At 50.2% G+C, this 20,936-nt stretch overlaps 1 protein-coding gene across 2 annotated transcripts in view; it reads left to right on the top strand.

Annotated features, from left to right (window-relative positions):
- prkd2 (protein kinase D2) overlaps positions 1–18,773 on the top strand; it is a 102,336-nt gene extending 83,563 nt beyond the window's left edge. For both annotated transcript variants that reach the window (XM_043680867.1, XM_043680868.1), the window contains exons 8-18: positions 1,639–1,762; positions 3,154–3,231; positions 4,723–4,981; positions 7,291–7,343; positions 8,144–8,216; positions 9,903–10,009; positions 10,424–10,585; positions 14,264–14,362; positions 15,863–16,130; positions 16,674–16,759; positions 18,441–18,773. In XM_043680867.1, the coding sequence (XP_043536802.1) occupies positions 1,639–1,762; positions 3,154–3,231; positions 4,723–4,981; positions 7,291–7,343; positions 8,144–8,216; positions 9,903–10,009; positions 10,424–10,585; positions 14,264–14,362; positions 15,863–16,130; positions 16,674–16,759; positions 18,441–18,650 (1,519 nt within the window). In that variant the 3' untranslated portion in view covers positions 18,651–18,773. The remainder of the gene's footprint in view (positions 1–1,638; positions 1,763–3,153; positions 3,232–4,722; positions 4,982–7,290; positions 7,344–8,143; positions 8,217–9,902; positions 10,010–10,423; positions 10,586–14,263; positions 14,363–15,862; positions 16,131–16,673; positions 16,760–18,440) is intronic.
- Positions 18,774–20,936: the final 2,163 nt, after the last annotated feature.

The raw sequence follows: 20,936 nt of genomic DNA, 5'->3' as shown, positions 1-20,936 counted from the left end.
CTGAAAGACATGAACGAACCAGATGGGTCTTTACAAGATCCAGCAGCAGTTTCACGGTCATCATTAGACTTTTAATTCTAGTGTTTTTTTTTTCCACTCAATTCAAATTCCACCATCTGACCTGGTCCTTGGAATAGGATGTGGGTCTGTGGATTACTTGGATGAGAGTCATACAGCTGGAAACAGGCCCCTTTAGTCTAGCTCATCCATACTGATAAAGTTTTCCAAACTGAACTAGTCCCACTTGCCTGCATTTGGCCCATAATCCTCTAAACCTTTCCTATCCATGTCCCTATCCAAATGTCTTTTAAATGTTGTAACTGTACCTGAATCTATCACTTCCCTCTGGCAGATCATTCCACATATGAGCCACCCTCTGTGCGAAACCATTGTCCCTCAGATACCTTTCTCCTCTCACATTAAGCCTATGCCCTCGAGGTTTGGTCTCCCCTACCCTAGATCTTTGCTATTCATGTGCCCCTCTTGATTTTATAAACCTCTATATGGTCACCCCTCAACTTCCTATGCTCCTGTGAAAGAAATCCAGGCCTATCCAGCCTCTCCCTATAACTCAAACCCTCTAGTCCCCAGTAGCATCCTGGTAAATCTTTTCTGAACTCTCTCCAACTTAATAATATCCTTCCTATCGCTGGGCAACTGGAACAGCGCACAGTCCTTCAAAAGTGGCCTCCCCAACATCCAGTACAACCTCACGTCTCAACTCCAATGCTGTGAAGGCAAGCGTGCTAAACGCCTTCTTCCACGTCCCTGTCTACCTGTGACGCAAACGTTCGAAGAATAGTTAGTGACAATAGCACAATACACACCAAAACAGTGCGAAAATCCACACAGACGGTCAGGTAGGGCCTCTGTGTAATGTGGGGACTGCAGATGCTGGAAGTTAGAGCCAAGATTAGAGTGGTGCTGGAAAAGCACAGCAGGTCAGGCAGCATCCGAGGAGCAGGAGAATCGACATTTCAGGCAGGAGCCCTTCATCAACCCTCAATGTAATGTCTCCATCCAAAGATGGCACCTCCAACAGTGTGGCATCCTTCAGAGCCAGTCTCGATTTTTGTATTCTCACCCTAAAGTGGGACTTTAGCTCCCCTTCCCCAACCCTCCCAAAACCTCTGGAATTCAGAAGCGAGGGTCTACTCAGTGAGTGAAGGAGGGTAGTCATGGCCTAGTAACGGAGTGTGTGTCTGTGAGTGAGTATGTGAGTGTGTGTCTGTGTGTGTGTGTGTCTGTGACTGTGTGTATGTGTGTGTGTGTTTGGTGGGGGGAGGCGATGGGAAATTTGGATTCAGTAAATCCGGTCACCTCTGAATGTTGCCGTGGGATAAAGGCCATGGGAGCTGTTTCAAAACCCCAGCTGGGTTGCCGTCAGCCCTACATGTGACTCCAGTCCCACACTGGGTAACTGACTGCTCACCAGCGTCTCAAATGGCCTAGCAAGCCAGCCACTTGAGCAGATGGCCCTCACTACAGTGATCGGGCTACTCTGAATGGATCACTACCCTCCCCCCCTTTTTTTTTTGCAGAATTGGTTGCTTTAAAACGAGTACATCGATTCTTTCTCGTTTTGTTTGGGAGGTGACAGGAATGGGGAATCTCTCACCTCCATGTCTTCTCTTCCAGTGATCCCATGGCCAGCAACATCCCCCTGATGCGTGTGGTACAGTCTGTCAAGCAGACCAAGCGGAAATCCAGCACCACCCTGAAAGAGGGTTGGGTGGTTCACTACAGTAACAGGGATGCGCTGGTAAAAGGAACCTAGTCTCAGTCATATCGCGACCCGCTTTCCCCCCCCCTCCCCCCCGCACCTTTGGTTTTTATGGGGGGGTGGGGGGTTTCACCTCGCTTCCCTTGCGTATGCCCCCCCTTCCTGCCATTGGCATTTCCAGTCCCTCCCATTACCTGTGGACTGGGGCATCAGGGCCAGGTCCATTGGAATGTCATCCAAGGGGTGGGGTCATTGGAATTCTCCCCAATGGGGAGGCAGTGAATCCACTGGAATCATTTCCAATTGGAGCTGGGGGTGGGGGGTGAGTGTCTCTGTGGGCTCCCCACTGGGTTTTCCATGACGCTGGCTCCCTCTGCCCCTCCTCGTTCAGGTGCCAGTCAATGCAATTACATTGGACCCAGCCCTTGGCTCCAATTGGAAATGATTCCTGTGGATTCACTGCCTCCCCATTGGGGAGAATTCCAATGGCCCCACCCCTTCCCATGGATGACCTTCCAATGGACCCGGCCCTTTCCTGTCAGACAGAATGCCAGAGGGTCCACCTACCCTTAGATGGCATTTCATTGGAATACTTCCCAGTGATTTCCCTTTCTCTTGCATGGCATTCCAGTGGATCTGTTCCTTTTCCATTGGATGGAATTTTGGTGGATCCTCCATCCCTAAGATGGTATTCCAGTAGATCAATACCTTTCCCTTTGGATAGAAATTCCAGTGGATTTCCCTTTCCTTGGGTGGCATTCCAGTGAATCCACCCATTTTCTGTTGGATGGGATTCCAGTGGATCCCCCATTCTTTGGATGGCATTCCAGTGGATCCATTCCTTTTCCATTGGATAAAAAATTGGTGGATCCTCCATTCCTGGGATAAAAATTCCAGTGGGCCCACCCCATTTCCTACTTGACAGAATGGATCCACCCATTTTCCGTTGGATATTTTCTGTCGTTTCCTTGGATGATATTCCAGTGGATCAATTCTGTTTCCATTGGACAGAATTCCAGTGGATCATCCTCTGTGCCTTGGATGGCATTCCAGTGTATCCACCCCTTTACGATTTGACAGATTTCCAGTGGATCCATTGGATAGAGGTTTCGTGGATCCTCCACACCTTTGATGGCATTCCGGCCGACCTGCAGCTTTTCTTCTCCAAGTCAGAGTCAAGTGGACCCACTCCCTTCCCAGGGGCCCATCCTTTTCTCAATGGGTATAATTGCAGTGAATCCACTCCCTGCTGGATGGAAGGATCCACCCCCTTCCCATTGGAACCGATCCGCATTGAGCAGACCTCCAATGGATCCTCTCCATTTTCTCCTGTTGAGTTTGAGTTTGATGGGTCGTTCTGTCTGTTGTGTCTTGTCCAAGCAGCTATTGCTCAGTGACCTACAGTTGCCTTCTCTCCTGCCTTCTTGCAGCGGAAGAGGCATTACTGGAGACTGGACTGCAAGTGCATCACCCTGTTTCACAATGACACCGGAAATAAGTATTACAAGGTAAGGCCTTTGTGTGTGAACGACATTATAGGCCAAGTACTCCCGTCGAGATGCAACATCTTGACGCCTCTGAAGCCTGGAGGGGTTTAAGCGAGGTTTACTGGAGGGGTGGAATCTGGATGATTGTTTTATTTGAAATTCACCAAGGCTGCATTATCCAAAACTACAACCAATTCCATCTAGAAGGACAAGGGGAGCAGATACATGGGAACGTGGAACAAGATGCCCCCCACTCCATCCTGACTTGGAAATATACTGTCTTTCCTTCAGTGGGGCAACTTTTTCACGCAGCGGGTGGTACGTGTATGGAATGAGCTGCCAGAGGAAGTGGTGGAGGCTGGTACAATTGCAACATTTACGAGGCATCTGGATGGGTATATGAATAGGAAGGGTTTGGAGGGATATGGGCTGGGTGCTGGCAGGTGGGACTAGATTGGGTTGGGATATCTGGTCGGCATGGACGGGTTGGACCAAAGTGTCTGTTTCCGTGCTGTACATCTCTATGACTCTAATTCCCTCCATAAGGGCATTGTGGGTCAACCCACAGCAGGTAGACTGCAAGAAGGCCGCTCCCACTACCTTCTCCAGGGGCAACTAGGGATGGGGATAAATGTTGACCCAGCTAGTGATGCCCACATCCCACCAGTCTATTGAAGAGATATTAGGGATGGGCAGTTAATGCTAACCTGGTCATTGACCACCCCCCCCCCCCCCCCCCCCCCCCCCCCCCCCCCCCCACCACTGATTTCACAGGACACTACAGCAACTCAGTGAGGCTCCTTGTGAAAGTAAGTTCCAAACCCCCAGAGAGCGCTGGGTGCAAGGTCTGAGCACATTTGCGAATTCGCCATCCAGGTCACGCACCGTTCTGACTCTGAAATTTCGTTTTCCCCTGTTACTTGGACAAAATCCAGCCTTCAGGAAATTTGTCCACCATGCACATGATCCCAGAGGCTGACTCAGCCCCAAGTTGTCAAAGGGATGGTGGTACTGGGGCAGGGGAAGGAAGTCAATCACATTGATGCAGGAGTGGCTGGCGCTCGGGGGTTAGAGCTGAGCCATTTGTAGGGATTAGGAGAGGGAGCTTTACCATCTCTAATCTGGGCTGTGTGTGTCCTGGGATGTTGGATGTTGGATGGGGATAGTGTGGAGGGCACCTCACTGTCGGTTTCAGAGAGTAGAGGGAGCTTTACTCGGTTTCAGAGAATAGAGAGAGCTTTACTTACGTTGGTTTCAGAGAGTAGAGGAAGCTTAACACTGTTGGTTTCAGAAAGTAGAGGAAGCTTTACAGTGTCGGTTTCAGAGAGTAGAGGAAGCTTTACAGTGTCGGTTTCAGAGAGTAGAGGAAGCTTTACTCTGTCGGTTTCAAAAAGTAGGGGTTAGAGTCCAGACGTGTCTGATCTGTTTTCTACTGTTTTCCCCCCCCCCCTCCCCCCCCCCCCCCCCCCTCCCCCCCCCCCCCCCTTCCCGCCGTCCTCTCTGCCTGTCCAGGAGATCCCTCTCTCGGAGATCCTGGGGGTGGAACCTGCTGAGAACTCTGCGACCATCCCTCACTGCTTCGAGATCCGGACAGGCAACGTGGTGTACTTTGTGGGCGAGAATCCTGCCTCGCACGCACCTTCGGGATCCGGAGATACGGGCAGCGTCTCCTGGGTGGAGGAGGCCAAGGCCTGGGAAGCAGCTATCCGGCAAGCACTGAAACCTGTCATCTTCCAGGACACTCAGGACCCCCAGGAGCAGACCCCACACAGTAAGAGCCTGAGCTTCTCCACCTTCCCGTTCACCATCGTGTCCTCCAGCTCTCCCTTGGCTTTCCAGAGGTCACTGTCAGGACAGCATTGGAGGAGGCCATTCAGCCCACTGTATATGTCCCCACACTCTCTCTTGCCAGTGATCTGCAGAGTGACCCAGGGGACGCTAACTCACTCTTTCAGTTTCCCTGCTCCTACGTCTCTTGTCTCTCCTTGTTTGATTTGATTGGGTCGCAAGTGCAAAATAGAGAGCACCTACTCCATTCCCCCCCACCCCTCTCTCGCTGCCTCCCCACATTGTCCCATGCTGGGGGCTGGGGGATAATTGCAAATGGATACATGAGGTTGGCTCTACAACCACTTTGATGATCTTGATTTGTCAGGAATTCCATTTGTAGGCCTGCTAAGTGGCAGCACTGAGCTGATCACAAGAACTGGGAGTAGTAGTGGGCCATTCAGCCCATCCCAAGCCCGCTCCGCCATTTAATACAATCATGGCTGTTCTCATCTCAGCCTCAACCCCACTTTCTGCCCACTCCCCATAACCCTTCACCAATTAAAAATCTGCCTATATCTCTTCCTTACATTTACTCAATGTCCCAGCATCCACCACACTCTGGACTAGCAATTTCCACAGCTCTTTGGAACCCAGTGTGGAAGCAGGCCATTCAGCCCATCGAGTCTGCCCTCACCCTTTGAAGAGCATCCCACCCAGATCCACTGCACCCCCTATTCCTGCATTTCCCCACAGCTAACCCGCCCAGCCTGCGCATGTTTTCTTTAGATTAGATTCCCTACAATATGGAAACTAGCCCTTCGGCCCAACAAGTCCACACCGACCCTCCGAAGAGCAACCCGCCCAGACCTATTCCCCCACCCCATACTTACCCCTGACTAATGCACTAATCACTACGGGCCATTTAGCACGACCAACCCACCCTAACCTGCACATCTTTGGATTGTGGGGGTAAACCGGAGCACCCGGAGGAAACCCACGCAGACACGGGGCGAATGTACAAACTCCACACAGTCAGTCGCCCGAGGCAGGGATCGAACCTGGTCCCCTGGCGCTGTGAGGCAACAGTGCTAACCACTGAGCCACCGTGCCGCCCCTGCAGGCAATTTCCTATGGCCTATCCACCCGAACCGGCATACCTTTGGATTGTGGGAGGAAACCCACAATCAGACACAGGGAGAACGTGCAAACTCCGCACAGACAGTCACCTGAGGGTGGAATCGAACCCAGGTCCCTAGTACTATGAGGCAACAGTGCTAACCACTGAGCCACCGTGCTGCTCCCCCTTATCCTATACCTACGACCTCTCAGATGAGAAAGCACCCTCTCCACATCTACTGTGTCAATCCCCTTTAGCATCTTCTATCCTTCACTTCGATCTCCTCTCATTTTTCTAAACTCTAGTGAGTACGGGCCTCTTAACTGCTCCATCTCTCCTCCAGGGATAAGACTTTTGGCTCAGGAATACATCTAGTGAGCCCTCTGTATCCACATCAATGTTATCCTTTATCTCACGCTCTCTCTTTAAGTGACGGAAAAGTGTGCATTTACATAGCGCCTCTTGCAATCGCATTACCCAGCAATACCCCCACATGATCTGATCGCCGTCAATTAATCTGTTTTCGGTGATGGTTCCTGAGTGGCGAATATTGGCCAGGGTAGTGCTGTCCCTCGAGGACCCACAGCCGGTGGGGGCATCGACATGGGTGAGCAGCTGCACCCAAACATCAGTACCCCTGACGACGCGGCACTCCCTCAGGCACTACACTTTGCCTAATGGGCTCAAGTGGGATTTGAAACCTCTATCCTCAGAACCGGAAGGCCAGCACCTTGCCCTTCAAAATGGGAGCTGACTCTATCGGCCTCGCCTTTGGCAATGCCCAGGGCGGGTGGACCCCTGCCCACATGGCACACCAGTGGCCTGGTTCAGTACAGCTGACCCCTCACCCCATGGCCCCCACTCAAGGGGAGAGACGGTGGGTTCCCTGCAGCGTCCCTGTAGATGACGCAAGTGGCCATTCCTGATGGATGAATGGAGAGGTACTGGCAAACTGTTGGGCCCTGGGGGATATCACAGTCTTCCACTGTCTGCTGCCCCTGAATTGGTAGCTCAGGGACAAGAAGCCTGTTTACCCTTGGGTGTGGGAGGGGGCCATGTATGCCTAAAGACAACTCTTACCCCCCGCCCAGGTGGTAAGGCAGTGCTAATCTGAGCTCAGGCCAGCCAACCTGTCCCCGTGCTCATTCGCCGGCTGTGTCACTGATCGGGATTTTTATTGCTTCGCTTTGCAGGACAGGCCTCAGTCAATTTCTCCGTGCCCAACAGTCAGAGTCTGGAGAATGTGGTGAGTATCGCCACTGGGCAGACCAACAGCACAAATTGCCAGAGGGGTGGCAGTGCCTCAGTCATGGGAGATCCAGTTTAATGTAGAAAACTCGGCGTAGAGGAAGCTTCACTTGGTATTTCATCCCATACTGTTACCTGCCTTAGGAGTGCTTGATGGGGACAGTGTAGAGGGAGCTTTACTTTGTTTTCAGTTTTAAAAGTGTAGAGGGAGCTTTACCCTGTATCAACCCCTATGCTGTCCCAGTTCTGGGAGTGTTTGATGGGGACAGTGTAGAGGGAGCTTTACCCTGTATCTAACTCCGTGCTGTCCCTGTCCTGGGACTATTTGATGGGCACAGTGTACAGAGAGCTTTACTCTGTCTCTAACCCCGTACAATCCCTGTCCTGGGAGTGTTTGATGGGGGACAGTGTAGAGAGAGCTTTACTCTGTATCTAACCCCGTGCCATCCCTGTCCTGGGAGTGTTTGATGGAGGACTGAGTAGAGGGAGCTTTACTCTGTATCTAACCCCGTGCTGTCCCTGTCCTGGGAGTGTTTGATGGAGGACAGTGTAAAGGAAGCTTTACTCTGTATCTAACCCTGTGCTGTCCCTGTCCCTGGGAGTGTTTGATGGGGACAGTGTAGAGGGAGTTTTACTCTGTACCTAACCCGTGCTGTCCCTGATTTGGAACAGTATAAAGTGATCGTTCTCTATCCCTGTCCTGCAGGGAAACTCCTGTAGAGTATCCCTCGGACTTCCCTCCCTGAGGTATTTGCATTCTGACTGCCTGTTCCTCTCACTCTGCTTTCCTTCCGCCAGGATATTGCGACTGTCTACCAGATCTTTGCAGACGAGGTGCTTGGATCAGGCCAGTTTGGGATTGTTTATGGAGGTGAGATTATCCAGACAGTGCAGACTGGCATTCATGTGGCGCTATCTCCAGTCCTGGTTCCGTTCTTACACTTTGGCATAGAACAAAGCATCCAATCCCCCTCAGAACAATTCCCTTGTTCAACCTAGTGAGACAGTAGCATTGTGGCAGTGTCACTGTACAGGGACTCCAGGTGCCCAAGTGAATGCTGTAAGACTCCATCCAGTGCCCATTAGGAAGGGAAATCTGCCCTCTGGACTACATGTGACTCCAGACCCACAGGGATGCGGTCAGCTCTTAGTGATAGGCAACAAATACTGGCCTAGCCATTGATGCCACGCTGCATGAACAATGTCAAACCCAACTCCGAGTCTGATGCCATATTTGCAGGTTTGCTCAGGGAGTAGGGGATGAGATACCAACTCCAGCCACAAGACCGTGGCTTTGGGACACACACAGGTGGTCATGGAGATTGTTGACTTTGTAAAGTTAGAAAATGAAGAAATTTGGTCCAACTTTGTATTTAACAGGATCTGTAGCTTTTCTGTGTGCGCATGTGTGTGTCTGTCTGACTGTCTGTGTGTGTCTGTATGCAGGTCTGAATGTTTGTGTTTGTCTGTTTGTCTCTCTGTGTGTGTGTCTTGTCAGCATGCCTGTCTGCGTGTGTTTCTGTCTGTGTGTGTGTGTCTTGTCAGCATGCCTGCCTTTGTGTGTTTCTGTCTGTGTGTGTCTGTGTGTGTGTCTTGTCAGCATGCCTGTCTGTGTGTGTCTGTCAGCATGTGTGTGTGTGTGTCTTGTCAGCATGCCTGTCTGTGTGTGTCTGTCAGCATGTTGTGTGTGTGTGTCTGTCAGCATGCCTGTCTGCGCGTGCGTCTGTGTGTGTGTGTGTCTTGTCAGCATGCCTGTATGTGTCTGTGTGTGTGTGTCTGTGTGTGTGTCTTGTCAGCATGCCTGTCTGTGTGTGTTCTTGTCAGCATGCCTGTCTGTGTGTGTTTCTGCGCGTGTGTCTGTGTGTGTGTGTGTGTCTGTCAGCATGTCTGTGTGTGTGTCTGTCAGCATGTCTGTGTGTGTGTGTGTCAGCATGTCTGTGTGTGTGTGTCAGCATGTCTGTGTGTGTGTGTGTGTGTGTGTGTCAGCATGCTGTGTCTGTGTGTGTGTGTCTGTCAGCATGCCTGTCTGCGTGTGTTTCAGTCTGTCTGCGCGTGTGTCTGTGTCTGTCAGCATGTCTGTCTGCGTGTGCATTTGCATGTGTGGGGTAGTGGGTTCATAGAGTCATACAGCATTGAAACAGACCCTTCGGCCCAACTCGTTCTTGCTGACCAGGTTTCCTAAACTGAACCAATCCCATTTACTTCCATTTGACCCGTATCCCTCTCGACCTTTTCTATCCATGTACCTGTCCAAATCTCTTCAATGTTGGAATTGTACCCATCTCCACCATTTCTGCTAAAGAATACTTGTTGACAGAAACCTTGCACTCTGGGCCTGGTTTTTACCTGCCTTGGGCCTGGTTTTTACCTGCCCTGGGCCTGGGTGGGAGGCATTGGATAAATATCTGGACAGGGAAAGCTCTAGAATTGACGCAACTCGGATTGGCGGCTGTTTCAAAGAGCTAGCATGGGTGCAGTGGGCTGATTGGCCTCCCCGCTGTGGTTCAAACACATTGACTGTTCCCTCGCACCCCTATCCCCTGCTCTTTGTTCCCAGGCAAGCACAGAGAGACCGGGCGGGACGTAGCAATCAAAGTCATTGACAAACTACGCTTCCCAACCAAACAGGAGAGCCAGCTACGCAATGAGGTGGCCATCCTACAGGTAAGCTCGGGGCTGGGGGTGGTCACCCGTATGGCAGATTGGCCCCTGAACGGGAGGGGCTGCAGGGGGTGGTCTGTTTCTGTCCGTCTTTCCGGTGCTCTATGGCATAGTGTTGATCTGACTGGCGATAGGTTTCCTGCCAATTTTCCTCCATTCAAACGCTCAACTGAAGGCGACTGGGCCAGGAGGGATTCGGAGGACTGACCGACTTCCCAGAATTCACTGCCACCTTCCTGATGGACTTCCCAAGTAGCTGGATACTCCTGAACGGCTGACATCTTTTATCTATCTTTTCCTGTATTGCCCCATTAAATGCCATCTCTGCTGCGGGTTGGCAGGACCTATCTTTGCCCCCCCCCGCCTCGTTGCTGGGGTAACCTCCTCCTGCCCTCATTCTCCCTCCTCTGTCCACAGGGCCTGTCTCACCCTGGAGTGGTCAACCTGGAATGCATGTTCGAGACTCCCGAGAAGGTGTTTGTCGTCATGGAGAAGCTTCACAGTGACATGTTGGAAATGATCCTGTCCAGCGAGAGGGGCCGGCTACCGGAAAGGATCACCAAGTTCATGATCACACAGGTAACCGACTGGATTCCTTATCTGCTGCGTGTTCAGAGTCAGGCAGCAGAGAAGCAGGCCATTTGGCTCAACGTACCTATTCCAACCAACGATCACCAAACAGCACTAATTCAATTCACTTGCACTTACAGGTTGTATGGTGGTTCTGTGGTTAGCACTGCTGCCTCACAGCGCCAGGGTCCCAGGTTCGATTCCAGCCTGTCTGTGTGGAGTTTGCACATTCTCCCCGTGTCTGTGTGGGTTTCCTCCTACAGTCCAAAGATGTATTAGGATGAGTTGGCAATGTTAAGTTGACTCATAGTGTCCAGGGGATGTGCAGGCTGGATGGGTGATATATGGGGGAGGTGGGCATGCTCTATGGAGGGCCAATGTGGACTCGATGGGCCAAATGGCCTTTTTCCGCACTGCAGGGATTCAATTCTTTTGAATCCCACAGGTCTATAGCGCAGAAAATGGCCCTTCAGCCCATCTAATCTGCTTTAGTCAAAAACAACCTTTTGAATCCCACTTTCCGGCCCGTAGCCCTGGTGTCACAAGTGCACATCCAAATGCTTCCTAAATGTTTTGAGGGTTTCTAAAGAGTTTTTCCTGACATCCTCTTTCAACTTCCTGCCCCTCACCTTAAACATGAACCTTAAACCCAGCCCCCCCACAATCCCTAGTCATGGCTAAATGTTTCTTCGATGTCCCTCGTAATTAAATCCAACTCAGTCACATCGCCCCCTCAGTCTCCTCTACTCCTGTCCCATTTTCCCCAAACCCCCCCCTCCCCCGTTTGAACTGTTTCCATAATCTACAATTTCCACTCCCATCATTTCAAGGATTTGTATTTATATTTTAAAATAAATGAATCCAGCGAGCAGCCAAATTAATTAGCTGCAGTATTGCTTTATCCCAGCAGGTGGTGCAGCTGAGACCTGTGGCTCTACATCGTCCCCAAGAGGAGCTTGGTTTTATTGCAACAGTTTGATTTCATTTACAACAACTTGTAGATTTTGGTGGCGCCGTTTGTGTATTCTCACAAGAGAGAAGGGAGGGGAAAAGAGCCATTCGGCCCGACTGGTCTGTGCCAGTATTTATGCTCCACAACATAATGGAGTGGCATTTGTGGGTGGCATGGTGGCTCAGTGGTTAGCACTGCTGCCTCACAGCACCAGGACCCAAGTTCGATTCCACCCTCGGGTGACTGTGTGGAGTTTGTACATTCTCCCCGTGTCTACATGGGTCCCCTCCGGGTGCTCCGGTTTCCTCCCACATTCCAAAGATGTGCAGGTTAGGATGAATTGGCCATGCTAAATTGCCCATAGTTTAGATTAGAGTGGTGCTGGAAAAGCACAGCAGGTCAGGCAGCATCCCAGGAGCAGGAAAATCGACGTTTCGGGCAAAAGTCCTTCAGAAGTCCTCACTTTTGCCTAAATTGCCTATAGTGTCCAGGGATGTGTAGGTTAGGTGCACTAGTCAGGGGTAAAAAAAAATAGGGTAGGGGAATAGGTTTGGGTGTGTTACTCTTCGGAGGGTCGGTGTGGACTTGTTGGGCCAAAGGATCTGCTTCCACACTGTAGGGAATCTAATTCTAATTCAACACCATGAGTCATCAACACAATCTTTAGGGAACTTCAGAGAGGAGGAGGGAGGGAATTATAGAGCTGAAACTGGAATCACCTGCACCATTAGTGAAGTAAGGATCTGCCAAAAAAATAACAGAATTGCAAGAGTGCAACGTTAAAACGTGGTGCACTGCAGGAACCGGCCCTTCGGCCCACTGTGTCTGTGCCAGCCACAATGCCATTTTAAACTAATCCCACCAGTCTGCACCTGACCCGCATCCCTCTATTCCCAGCCTGTGTCTGTCTAAATGCCTCCTAAATGTGGCTGTTGTATCTCCCAGCAACTCTGGCAGCATATTCCAGGGACCTACCACCCTCCGTGTAAAAACAAGACTTGCTTCATACATCTCCTTCAAACATCTCCCCCTCTCGCCTTAAACCTGAGGCCCCTAGTTTTGACATTTCCACCGTGGGATAAGGTCTCCTGACTATCTATGCCTCTCATAGTTTTATAAACTTCTATCAGGTCGCTCCTCAGCCTCCGACGCTAGAGATAAACCAATCCAAGTTTGTCGAGACTGTCTTCATAGCTCATACACTCCAATCCTGGCAAACCACTTCTGCACCCTCTCCAAAGCCTCCACATCTTTCCTTATAGTGTGGCAACCAGAGCTGCACGCAATACTCCCAAGTGTGGCCTAACTAAAGTCTTGCCAACTTTTATACTCAGTGCCCTGACCGATGAAGGCAACTTATGCCGTATGCCGCCTTTACCATCTTATCCACTTGTGCTGCCACTTTCAGGGAACTATGATCCCAAGATCCCCCCGTATATCAAAGCTGCTCAGGGTCCTGCCATTCATTGGACACATCCCTCTTGCATTTAGAGTCATACAGATGTACAGCATGGAAACAGATCCTTCGGTCCAACCCGTCCATGCCAACCAGATATCCCAACCCAATCTAGTCCCACCTGCCAGCACCCGGCCCATATCCCTCCAAACCCTTCCTATTCATATACCTATCCAAATGCCTTTTAAATGTTGCAATTGTACCAGCCTCCACCACATCCTCTGGTAGCTCATTCCATACACATACCACCCTCTGTGTGAAAAAGTTGCCCCTTAGGTCTCTTTTATATTCTTCCGCTCTCACCCTAAACCTATGCCCTCTAGTTCTGGACTCCTCAACCCCAGGGAAAAGACTTTGCCTATTTACCCACATTTGTCTGGACTATAGCTCCACCTTGCCATTTCTTTGCCCAATCTTCCAATCTGTATCTCTTGACAATCCTCCTCATTATCCATGGCTGCAACAATTCTCATGATGTTTGCAAACATACCCATCTACACTTGTATCCAGATCTCAAGGGAGCTGGAGGGAATTGTTTTTATTCACTCCATTATATAGGCCATTATTTATTGACCATCCCTAGTTGCCAATGAGGGCAGTTAAGTTAGCCATATTGCTGTGGGTCTGGAGTAACATGTAGGCCCACACCAGGACAACAGTTTCCTTCCCTGAAGGATGGTGAACCAATTGGGTTTCTCCCAACAATTGGGGAAATAGACTCTTAATTCCAGATTTTGTTTGTTTAACTTAAGCTTGGGCAGGATTTGAACCTGCCTCCCCAGGGCATGGGCCCAGGTCTCTGGATTAACCATCCCATGATAATGCCACTAGGCCATTCCTGCCTCCTGTTACAACCAGAGCGAGAGACAGGACCATGGGGGAAACAGCACCAATCCACCACTGTTTTGGGATACCAAATCCTGAATGGTCCAAGATGGAATTTAGCTTTTCCTCACCACATTGTCTGCTGTATGTGGCTTTTCATTTGAGGCCAATATTGAGGCCAATACATACAAATGGGAGAGTGATCAGAAAAAAAAAGGTGGGAGGGGGGGGACTGTGCCCTATTTGAATTAACATTCCAACCCCAGCCCCAGCCCATCCTTTAGTGTTTTTGAGTAAACCTGGATGTTGGAATATGGGTGTGTTACGTGTTAAATCTGAATGTCTAGGCCACAGTGGGACAGAAAGCAGTGATAAGCCACTTAGACTGAAAGCCCAAGGGGATGACTGACAAGATGGCACTGTTTATTGAGTTGTTTTCTTTCTGTTTCCACAGATCCTTGTTGCCCTCCGGCACCTACACTTCAAGAACATTGTGCACTGTGATCTCAAACCAGAAAATGTGCTGCTGGCGTCAGCTGAGCCCCTCCCTCAGGTGGGTCACTACGGTGATCAAGATGGCAACCTTCCATCCCCACATTCTCTGACCTCCTCAAGATGGCCACCTTCCGTCCCCACATTCTCTGACCTCCTCAAGATGGCCACCTTCCATTCCTGCATTCTCTGACTTTCTCAAGATGGCTGCTTTCCATTCCCACATTTTCTCCTGACCTTCCCAAGGTGCCTGCCTTCCACACCCCCACGTTCCCCCTTGACCTTCCCAGAATGGCCACCTTGCATGATCCCTGCATTCGGTCCTTTCAAAGCCACTCACACCCGTCTTGATCTGGAGCTGCCTCCCTTCCTGCACCGTGGGATTCCAGGGTTTGAGAAGGCCACCAAATTCTCAAGGGGCAATTAGGCATGGCCAACATTTGCGGGCTGAACCAAAGATTCCTACGTTCCGCTGAACAAATTGCAAGCACAGCAGGCGAACTCGAAGGAAGGGATTGGGACTGACCTGGCCTGCACTTCTGGATTTGGCCATTGGGGGGAGCACCCTGCCTTAACCCCCTCTGCTCAGTCCCAGGGTTACCTTGACCAATGGTGAACTGATGATAAGGGGAGGTGGTATTATTGCCGAGCTGTTAATCTAGCGACCCAGGTGGGTTCGAATCCCATCACAGCAGAATTCGAATTCAATTAAAAATCTGGGATTAAGAGTCTAATGATGATCATGAATCGATTGTTGGGGGAAAAACCCATCTGGTTCACTAATACCCTTAAGGGAAGGAAACTGTCATCCTTACCTGGTCTGGCCTACACGTGACTCCAGGCCCACAGCAATGGGGTTGACTCTTAACTGCCCCATAGGCAGTAAGGGCGGCACGGTGTGGGCGGCACGGTGGCAGTGGGCGGCACGGTGGCACAGTGGTTAGCACTGCTGCCTCACAGCGCCAGAGACCCGGGTTCAATTCCCACCTCAGGCGACTGACTGTGTGGAGTTTGCACGTTCTCCCCGTGTCTGCGTGGGTTTCCTCCAGGTGCTCCGGTTTCCTCCCACCATCCAAAGATGTGCAGGGTCAGGTGAATTGGCCATGCTAAATTGCCTGTAGTGTTAGGTAAGGGGTAAATGTAGGGGTATGGGTGGGTTTCGCTTCGGCGGGTCGGTGTGGACTTGTTGGGCCGAAGGGCCTGTTTCCACACTGTAATCTAATCTAATCTAATCTAAATGCTGGGCTGGCCGTCGTGCCCTCAACCTGTGAATAAATTATTGTTTAAAAAGCCTCGTACCAGTTTGAGGGGGAAGAGCTGGATGCTATTCAAATGCCAAGCAAGACTTGGTTTGAATACAATGTTGAAATCGAGACGTCTCCAAGCGACGGAATATCTTCTGGGGATTGGGAAATAAAAGCAGGATCATGTGACTCCAGAAGAGGCGGAGTCAATAACTATGGCCTGTTGTTGTAAACTCAGTCGATGAATAATCCATCCCATTCCTCTGAGCCCTGCCTTTGGCACCTTCTGTGACTCCCCCTTCTCCCTTTGATCCCAGGTGAAACTCTGTGACTTTGGCTTTGCCCGAATCATCGGCGAGAAATCCTTTCGCCGCTCGGTGGTGGGCACCCCGGCCTACCTGGCACCTGAGGTTCTTCTGGACAAAGGCTACAACCGCTCCCTGGACATGTGGTCAGTGGGGGTGATCCTGTACGTCAGCCTCAGCGGCACCTTCCCCTTCAATGAGGACGAGGACATCAATGATCAGATCCAGAACGCTGCATTCATGTATCCACCCAATCCCTGGAAGGAGATCTCGCAGGAAGGTGAGGCAGAAGGTGGGAGGGGTTTGAGGGGTGGAGCTCTATATCTAACCCTGTGCTGTCCCTGACCTGGGAGTGTTTTGATGGGGACAGTGTAGAGGGAGCTTTATTCTGTATCTAACCCCGTGCTATCCCTGTCCTGGGAGTGTTTGATGGGGACAGTGTAGAGGGAGCTTTACTCTATATCTAACCCCGTGTTGTCCCTGTCCTGGGAATATTTGATGGGGGACAGTGTAGAGTAAGCTTTACCCTGTATCTAAACCCAGTGCTAAACCCTGTCCTGGGAATATTTGATGGGGACAGTGTAGAGGGAGCTTTACCCTGTATCTAAACCCAGTGCTAAACCCTGTCCTGGGAATATTTGACGGGGACAGTGTAGAGGGAGCTTTACCCTATATCTAAACCCAGTGTTGTCCCTGTCCTGGGAATGTTTGATGGGGGCTGTGCTGTGTATATTGGATTGCAATCCAATCTCTAACATCGGTTCGAGAAGCCTCTAAGGAGGAGGAAGCGAATGATCAGCTGAAATCTCTCTCCTTTTTAAAGGCATTGATCTGATCAACAACTTGCTCCAGGTGAAGATGAGGAAACGATACAGTGTGGACAAGTCTTTGAGTCACCCCTTCCTGCAGGTAACCTTTTGGCTCCTGGGGGCTGGGGTTGGGGGTAGGTCGGTCAGTGCCTCAGATTGTCCTGTGTTCAGCCCCAGTGTTGGAACTGATCTGGTGACCCAGCACAATACAGAGGGAGTGCCACACTGTCTGAAAACTCCCCCCCCCCCCCCCCCAGGCCCCCTGCAGTTTGCTGCTTCAGTTTAGGGTTGAAGGTGCAACGTCACCTTTTCGGATGGGTTACAGGATCATCCCGAGGTGTCTTGGCTAAATCCCATCATGTTGCTAGCTACTTCGGCCATTTTGCATGGAATGAGACCATTAGGCCCATCTCTTCAGATGTCCCAATGCCATTCTGTTCCAATTCTCCTCTCTGTGATTGCCGGATGAATCTCGGTGATGGTGATCATGGGACAACCATTGCCTTTTATCAAAACCTGTCTGGTTCACCGATGTCCTTTTGGGAATTTGGTCAGGCCTACATGTGACTCCTGACTCCTGGGGCTGTCTCTTCCGTCTGAATTTACTGGACAAGCCACACTTTTCAAGCTGAATTAGGGATTGACCTTGCCAGCAATACCCATGTTTTGCGAAAGAATAAGTCAGTGGAAACCTTCCTGTGAGATTGGTGCCATGCAAATGGCCCATCTGAGTCAGTTGGCACAACTGGCATTGTACACCGGAATCCCCCTTCCTTATTTCATTCCCGTGCCATATAAAGGAAAGTGGGGGGAGGAATGCAGAGGAACCTCAATTATCCGAACGAGATGGGCGGACACTATTTCGACCGGATGGTTGATTATTTGGATAATCGATTTTACCTTAAACAAGGAAAGTCATGCTGATCTAACGCTGGGAGAAAGCGAGGACGGCAGATGCTGGAGATCAGAGTCAGGAGTGTGTTGCTGGAAAAGCACAGCAGGTCCGGCAGCATCCGAGGAGCAGGAGAATCGACGTTTCGGGCATAAGCCCTTCATCGGGATCTAACGCTGTGCAGTAGCAGAGAATGTTTTTAAATCTATAATTTTAATGTATTGAGCACAAGAAGACACAGACTTCACATCAGGAACTAAATAAAGCAATGATAACGTGAGAAAACTTTTTAAAAATGCAGCAGTAGTTAGCATTCGACATGCAGTGGCGAGGGGAGCACTTAACAAAGTCCTGAACGGCTTCAACGATCGCAAGAGCATTTGTCAGTTTCCGCGAGTTCAGTCTCTTGTTAGAAAGACCGAAGCACTGCCTCACGGATGTGTTTATGTTCTCTGCCTTTTTTTTTAAAATGAACGGCCCAGTAAGGTGACATACTGTCAAACATTTCATTTTGCAAGATATTTTGCAAAGGGCTTTGCCGGACCTTGACATCATCTTCGGATCATCCGAAATTCGGATAATCGATATTCCTCTGCAGATCACAAAGGAGTAGGCCATTTGGTCCATCTAACTCTATCTGTACTATTCCCATATTCTTTAGTCTGGCCATAGATGGATTCCGGGGATAACTGTAGAAATTGGGGATGATTTGGGAAGGGGAAGTGTTTATTGAGGGTAACCTGGCTGTGGTGCACCAACTATCTGTTTCCCAACTGTGATGGTGACAGCCCTTTCAGTTTCACAAAGGAATAAGAGAACGGTCTTTGAGTCCAATTTCTGACAACTCCACATTTCCTCCTCCTATTCCTTCCCCCCGCCCCGGATACAGGGCCAGCAGACGTGGTTGGACTTGCGAGAGCTGGAGTGCAAGATTGGAAAGCGGTACCTGACCCACGAGAGCGATGACCCACGCTGGGAGCAATGCAGCCAGGCACAGCACCTACAGTACCTGCCCCACCTCACCAAACAGCCCCCTTCTGCTGCTAGCTCAGGCAGCAGAGATGTGCAGAGACTCAGCGAGAGAGTCAGCATCCTCTGAACACACTCCTGGAGTTCAGGAAAGATGTTCATACCCCTTTAATACACACTCAGTCTCCCACACACTCTCTCACAACCAGTCTTTCTCACTCTCTGTTTCTGTCTTTCTCTCGCATGTGCGCATATGCTCTTTCTCTCTGACTCTCTCTTGTGCTTTCACTCTCTCTGACTCCCACATGCTCTCTCTGTCTGACTCTCTCGCACATACTCTGTCTGTTTCACGCACTGACTTTCGCACACCTGTCTGACTCTCTCGCACATACTCTGTTTCTCTCACGCACTGACTTTCGCACACTGTCTATCTGACTCTCTCACACAAACTCTCTCTATCTGTTTCTCTCTCACACTGACTCTTTCGTGCACACTCTATCTGTCTGTCTGTCTCTCTCTCTGTCTGACTCTCACACACACTCTGTCTGTCGGTCTATCTGACTCTCTCTCACACACTCAGTCTATCTGTTTCTCTCACACACTGACTCCCTCGCGCACACTCTGTCTGTCTCTCTGTCTGTCTGTCTGACTCTCGCTCACACTCTCAGTCTGTCTGTTTCTCTCACACTGACTCTCTCACGCACTTACTGTCTGTCAGACTCTCATACACTCTGTCTCTGTCTGTCTGACTCTCTCTCGCATAGTCTCTCTGTCTGACTCTTCACACACTCTGTCTGTCTGTCTGTTTCTCTCTCACTGACTTTCTCTCGCACACTGTCTGACTGACTCTCTTGCACACTCTCTGACTCTCTTTCTCCCTGTCTGTCTGTTTCTCTCACACACTGACTTTCTGTCGCACACACTCTCTGTCTCTCACACACTCGCTGTCTGACTCTCTCACACAAACTTTCTTTCAGTCTTTCTATCTGTTTCTGTCACACTGACCTTCGCACACACTCGCTGTCTGTCTTTCTCTCGCGCACACACACTCTCTTTCTCTCCCTCACTCTCTCTCAAACACTCAGTCTGTCTGTTTTTCTCACACACTGCCTTTATATCGCACACTTTCTCTCTCTCTGTCTCTCACACACTCTCTCTCTGTCTGATTCTCTTGCACACTCTCTGACTCGCAATCTCTCTGTCTGACTTTCTTGCACACTCTGTCTGTCTGTCTCTTGCATACTGTCTGACTTTCTGTCTCTCGCACACGCACACTCACACTCTCTCTCGCTCTCTCTCACACATACTGTCACGTATTAAAGGTTTCGGTTGGTGAGGGCTCCATGGATTGAGACTTTAACTCCCTGACCGATCAGTCTTACTCCTGCAGTTTGGGAGGTCAGGATCTCACTCAGAGGGATGTGAGAATCTGGTTATTCGTGGGGCTGCAGGAGAGGCTTGGTCCTGTACATTAAAAGCCTTCCAACCCAAACAGGGTACAGGGTGGTGGTACAGGAACATTCAGTCTGACTAACGAAGCTGCTGATCTGCCTGTTGGTTGGGGTCAATATTTAGGAGAGGGGTAATTAAAAGGGGAAAGAAATTAATTCCCCCCCCCCCCCAAAAAAAAGAGACAGTGAGCTATGGACATGTTTTAAGCGTATTTTATAATCACAGTACCTTTAGTATTTTTAAAGATAAGAACATTGTACTCCTTTAGCAATCCCTGCTCCTAAACTGGAAGGGACAATCACCAGTTTGCTGACCCAGGGGCCGCCTTGTTTTCCAGATGAAGCCAGTGTTAACTATATTGCTTCCTGCATTGGATTAGCCACATTGGTATTACAGCGGCCAATATTCAGAACTTTTCTTTAATCTACCTGTTCAGAGATGCTACTACACGCCCTCAGGAGCAGGAGGGACTTGAGCCCAGTCCTCCTGGCTCAGAGGCAGGGACACTGAGCCCTCGGGAGCTCAAGGAAATGGTGGGGAACGTTCCCAGTTGGGGCCGGTGACTCTGGGAGCACTGTCCAGGAATCGAGGCCTATAAAACCTCCCAGAGCCTGCCTCAAACTCCCAGCCTTGAGTCATTGAGGTGGGGAAGGGGCAGGAGGGAGTGGGGGCTGCCAGTTTGTATCAGTGTGGGACCCCCTACAGATAGGACTGGGTGGAGGGGGGCTAAACCTTGCAAAAGGAGGTAAATCCTAGAAGGGTTCAGAAAGTTACAGCGAGGGAGCTCTCTCGCTTGAGTAAATGCTACCAGCGTTCTCTGATGTGTTGTACGTTACTTATTTATATAAATATATATTGTACAGAAGCAGAGACTACAAACTGAGAACAAAAGTATATTAAGTGTTCCCATGTCTCCGCGTTGTTGTGTGGTTGGGATTGTGGGTTTGTTTCTAATGTTACTCAC

The sequence above is a fragment of the Chiloscyllium plagiosum genome, chromosome 41, assembly GCF_004010195.1.
Source record: "Chiloscyllium plagiosum isolate BGI_BamShark_2017 chromosome 41, ASM401019v2, whole genome shotgun sequence".
NCBI classification, from domain to species: Eukaryota; Metazoa; Chordata; class Chondrichthyes; order Orectolobiformes; family Hemiscylliidae; genus Chiloscyllium; species Chiloscyllium plagiosum.
Note: the sequence above shows the minus strand (reverse complement) of the source record. Positions and strands in the feature narration are given on the sequence as shown.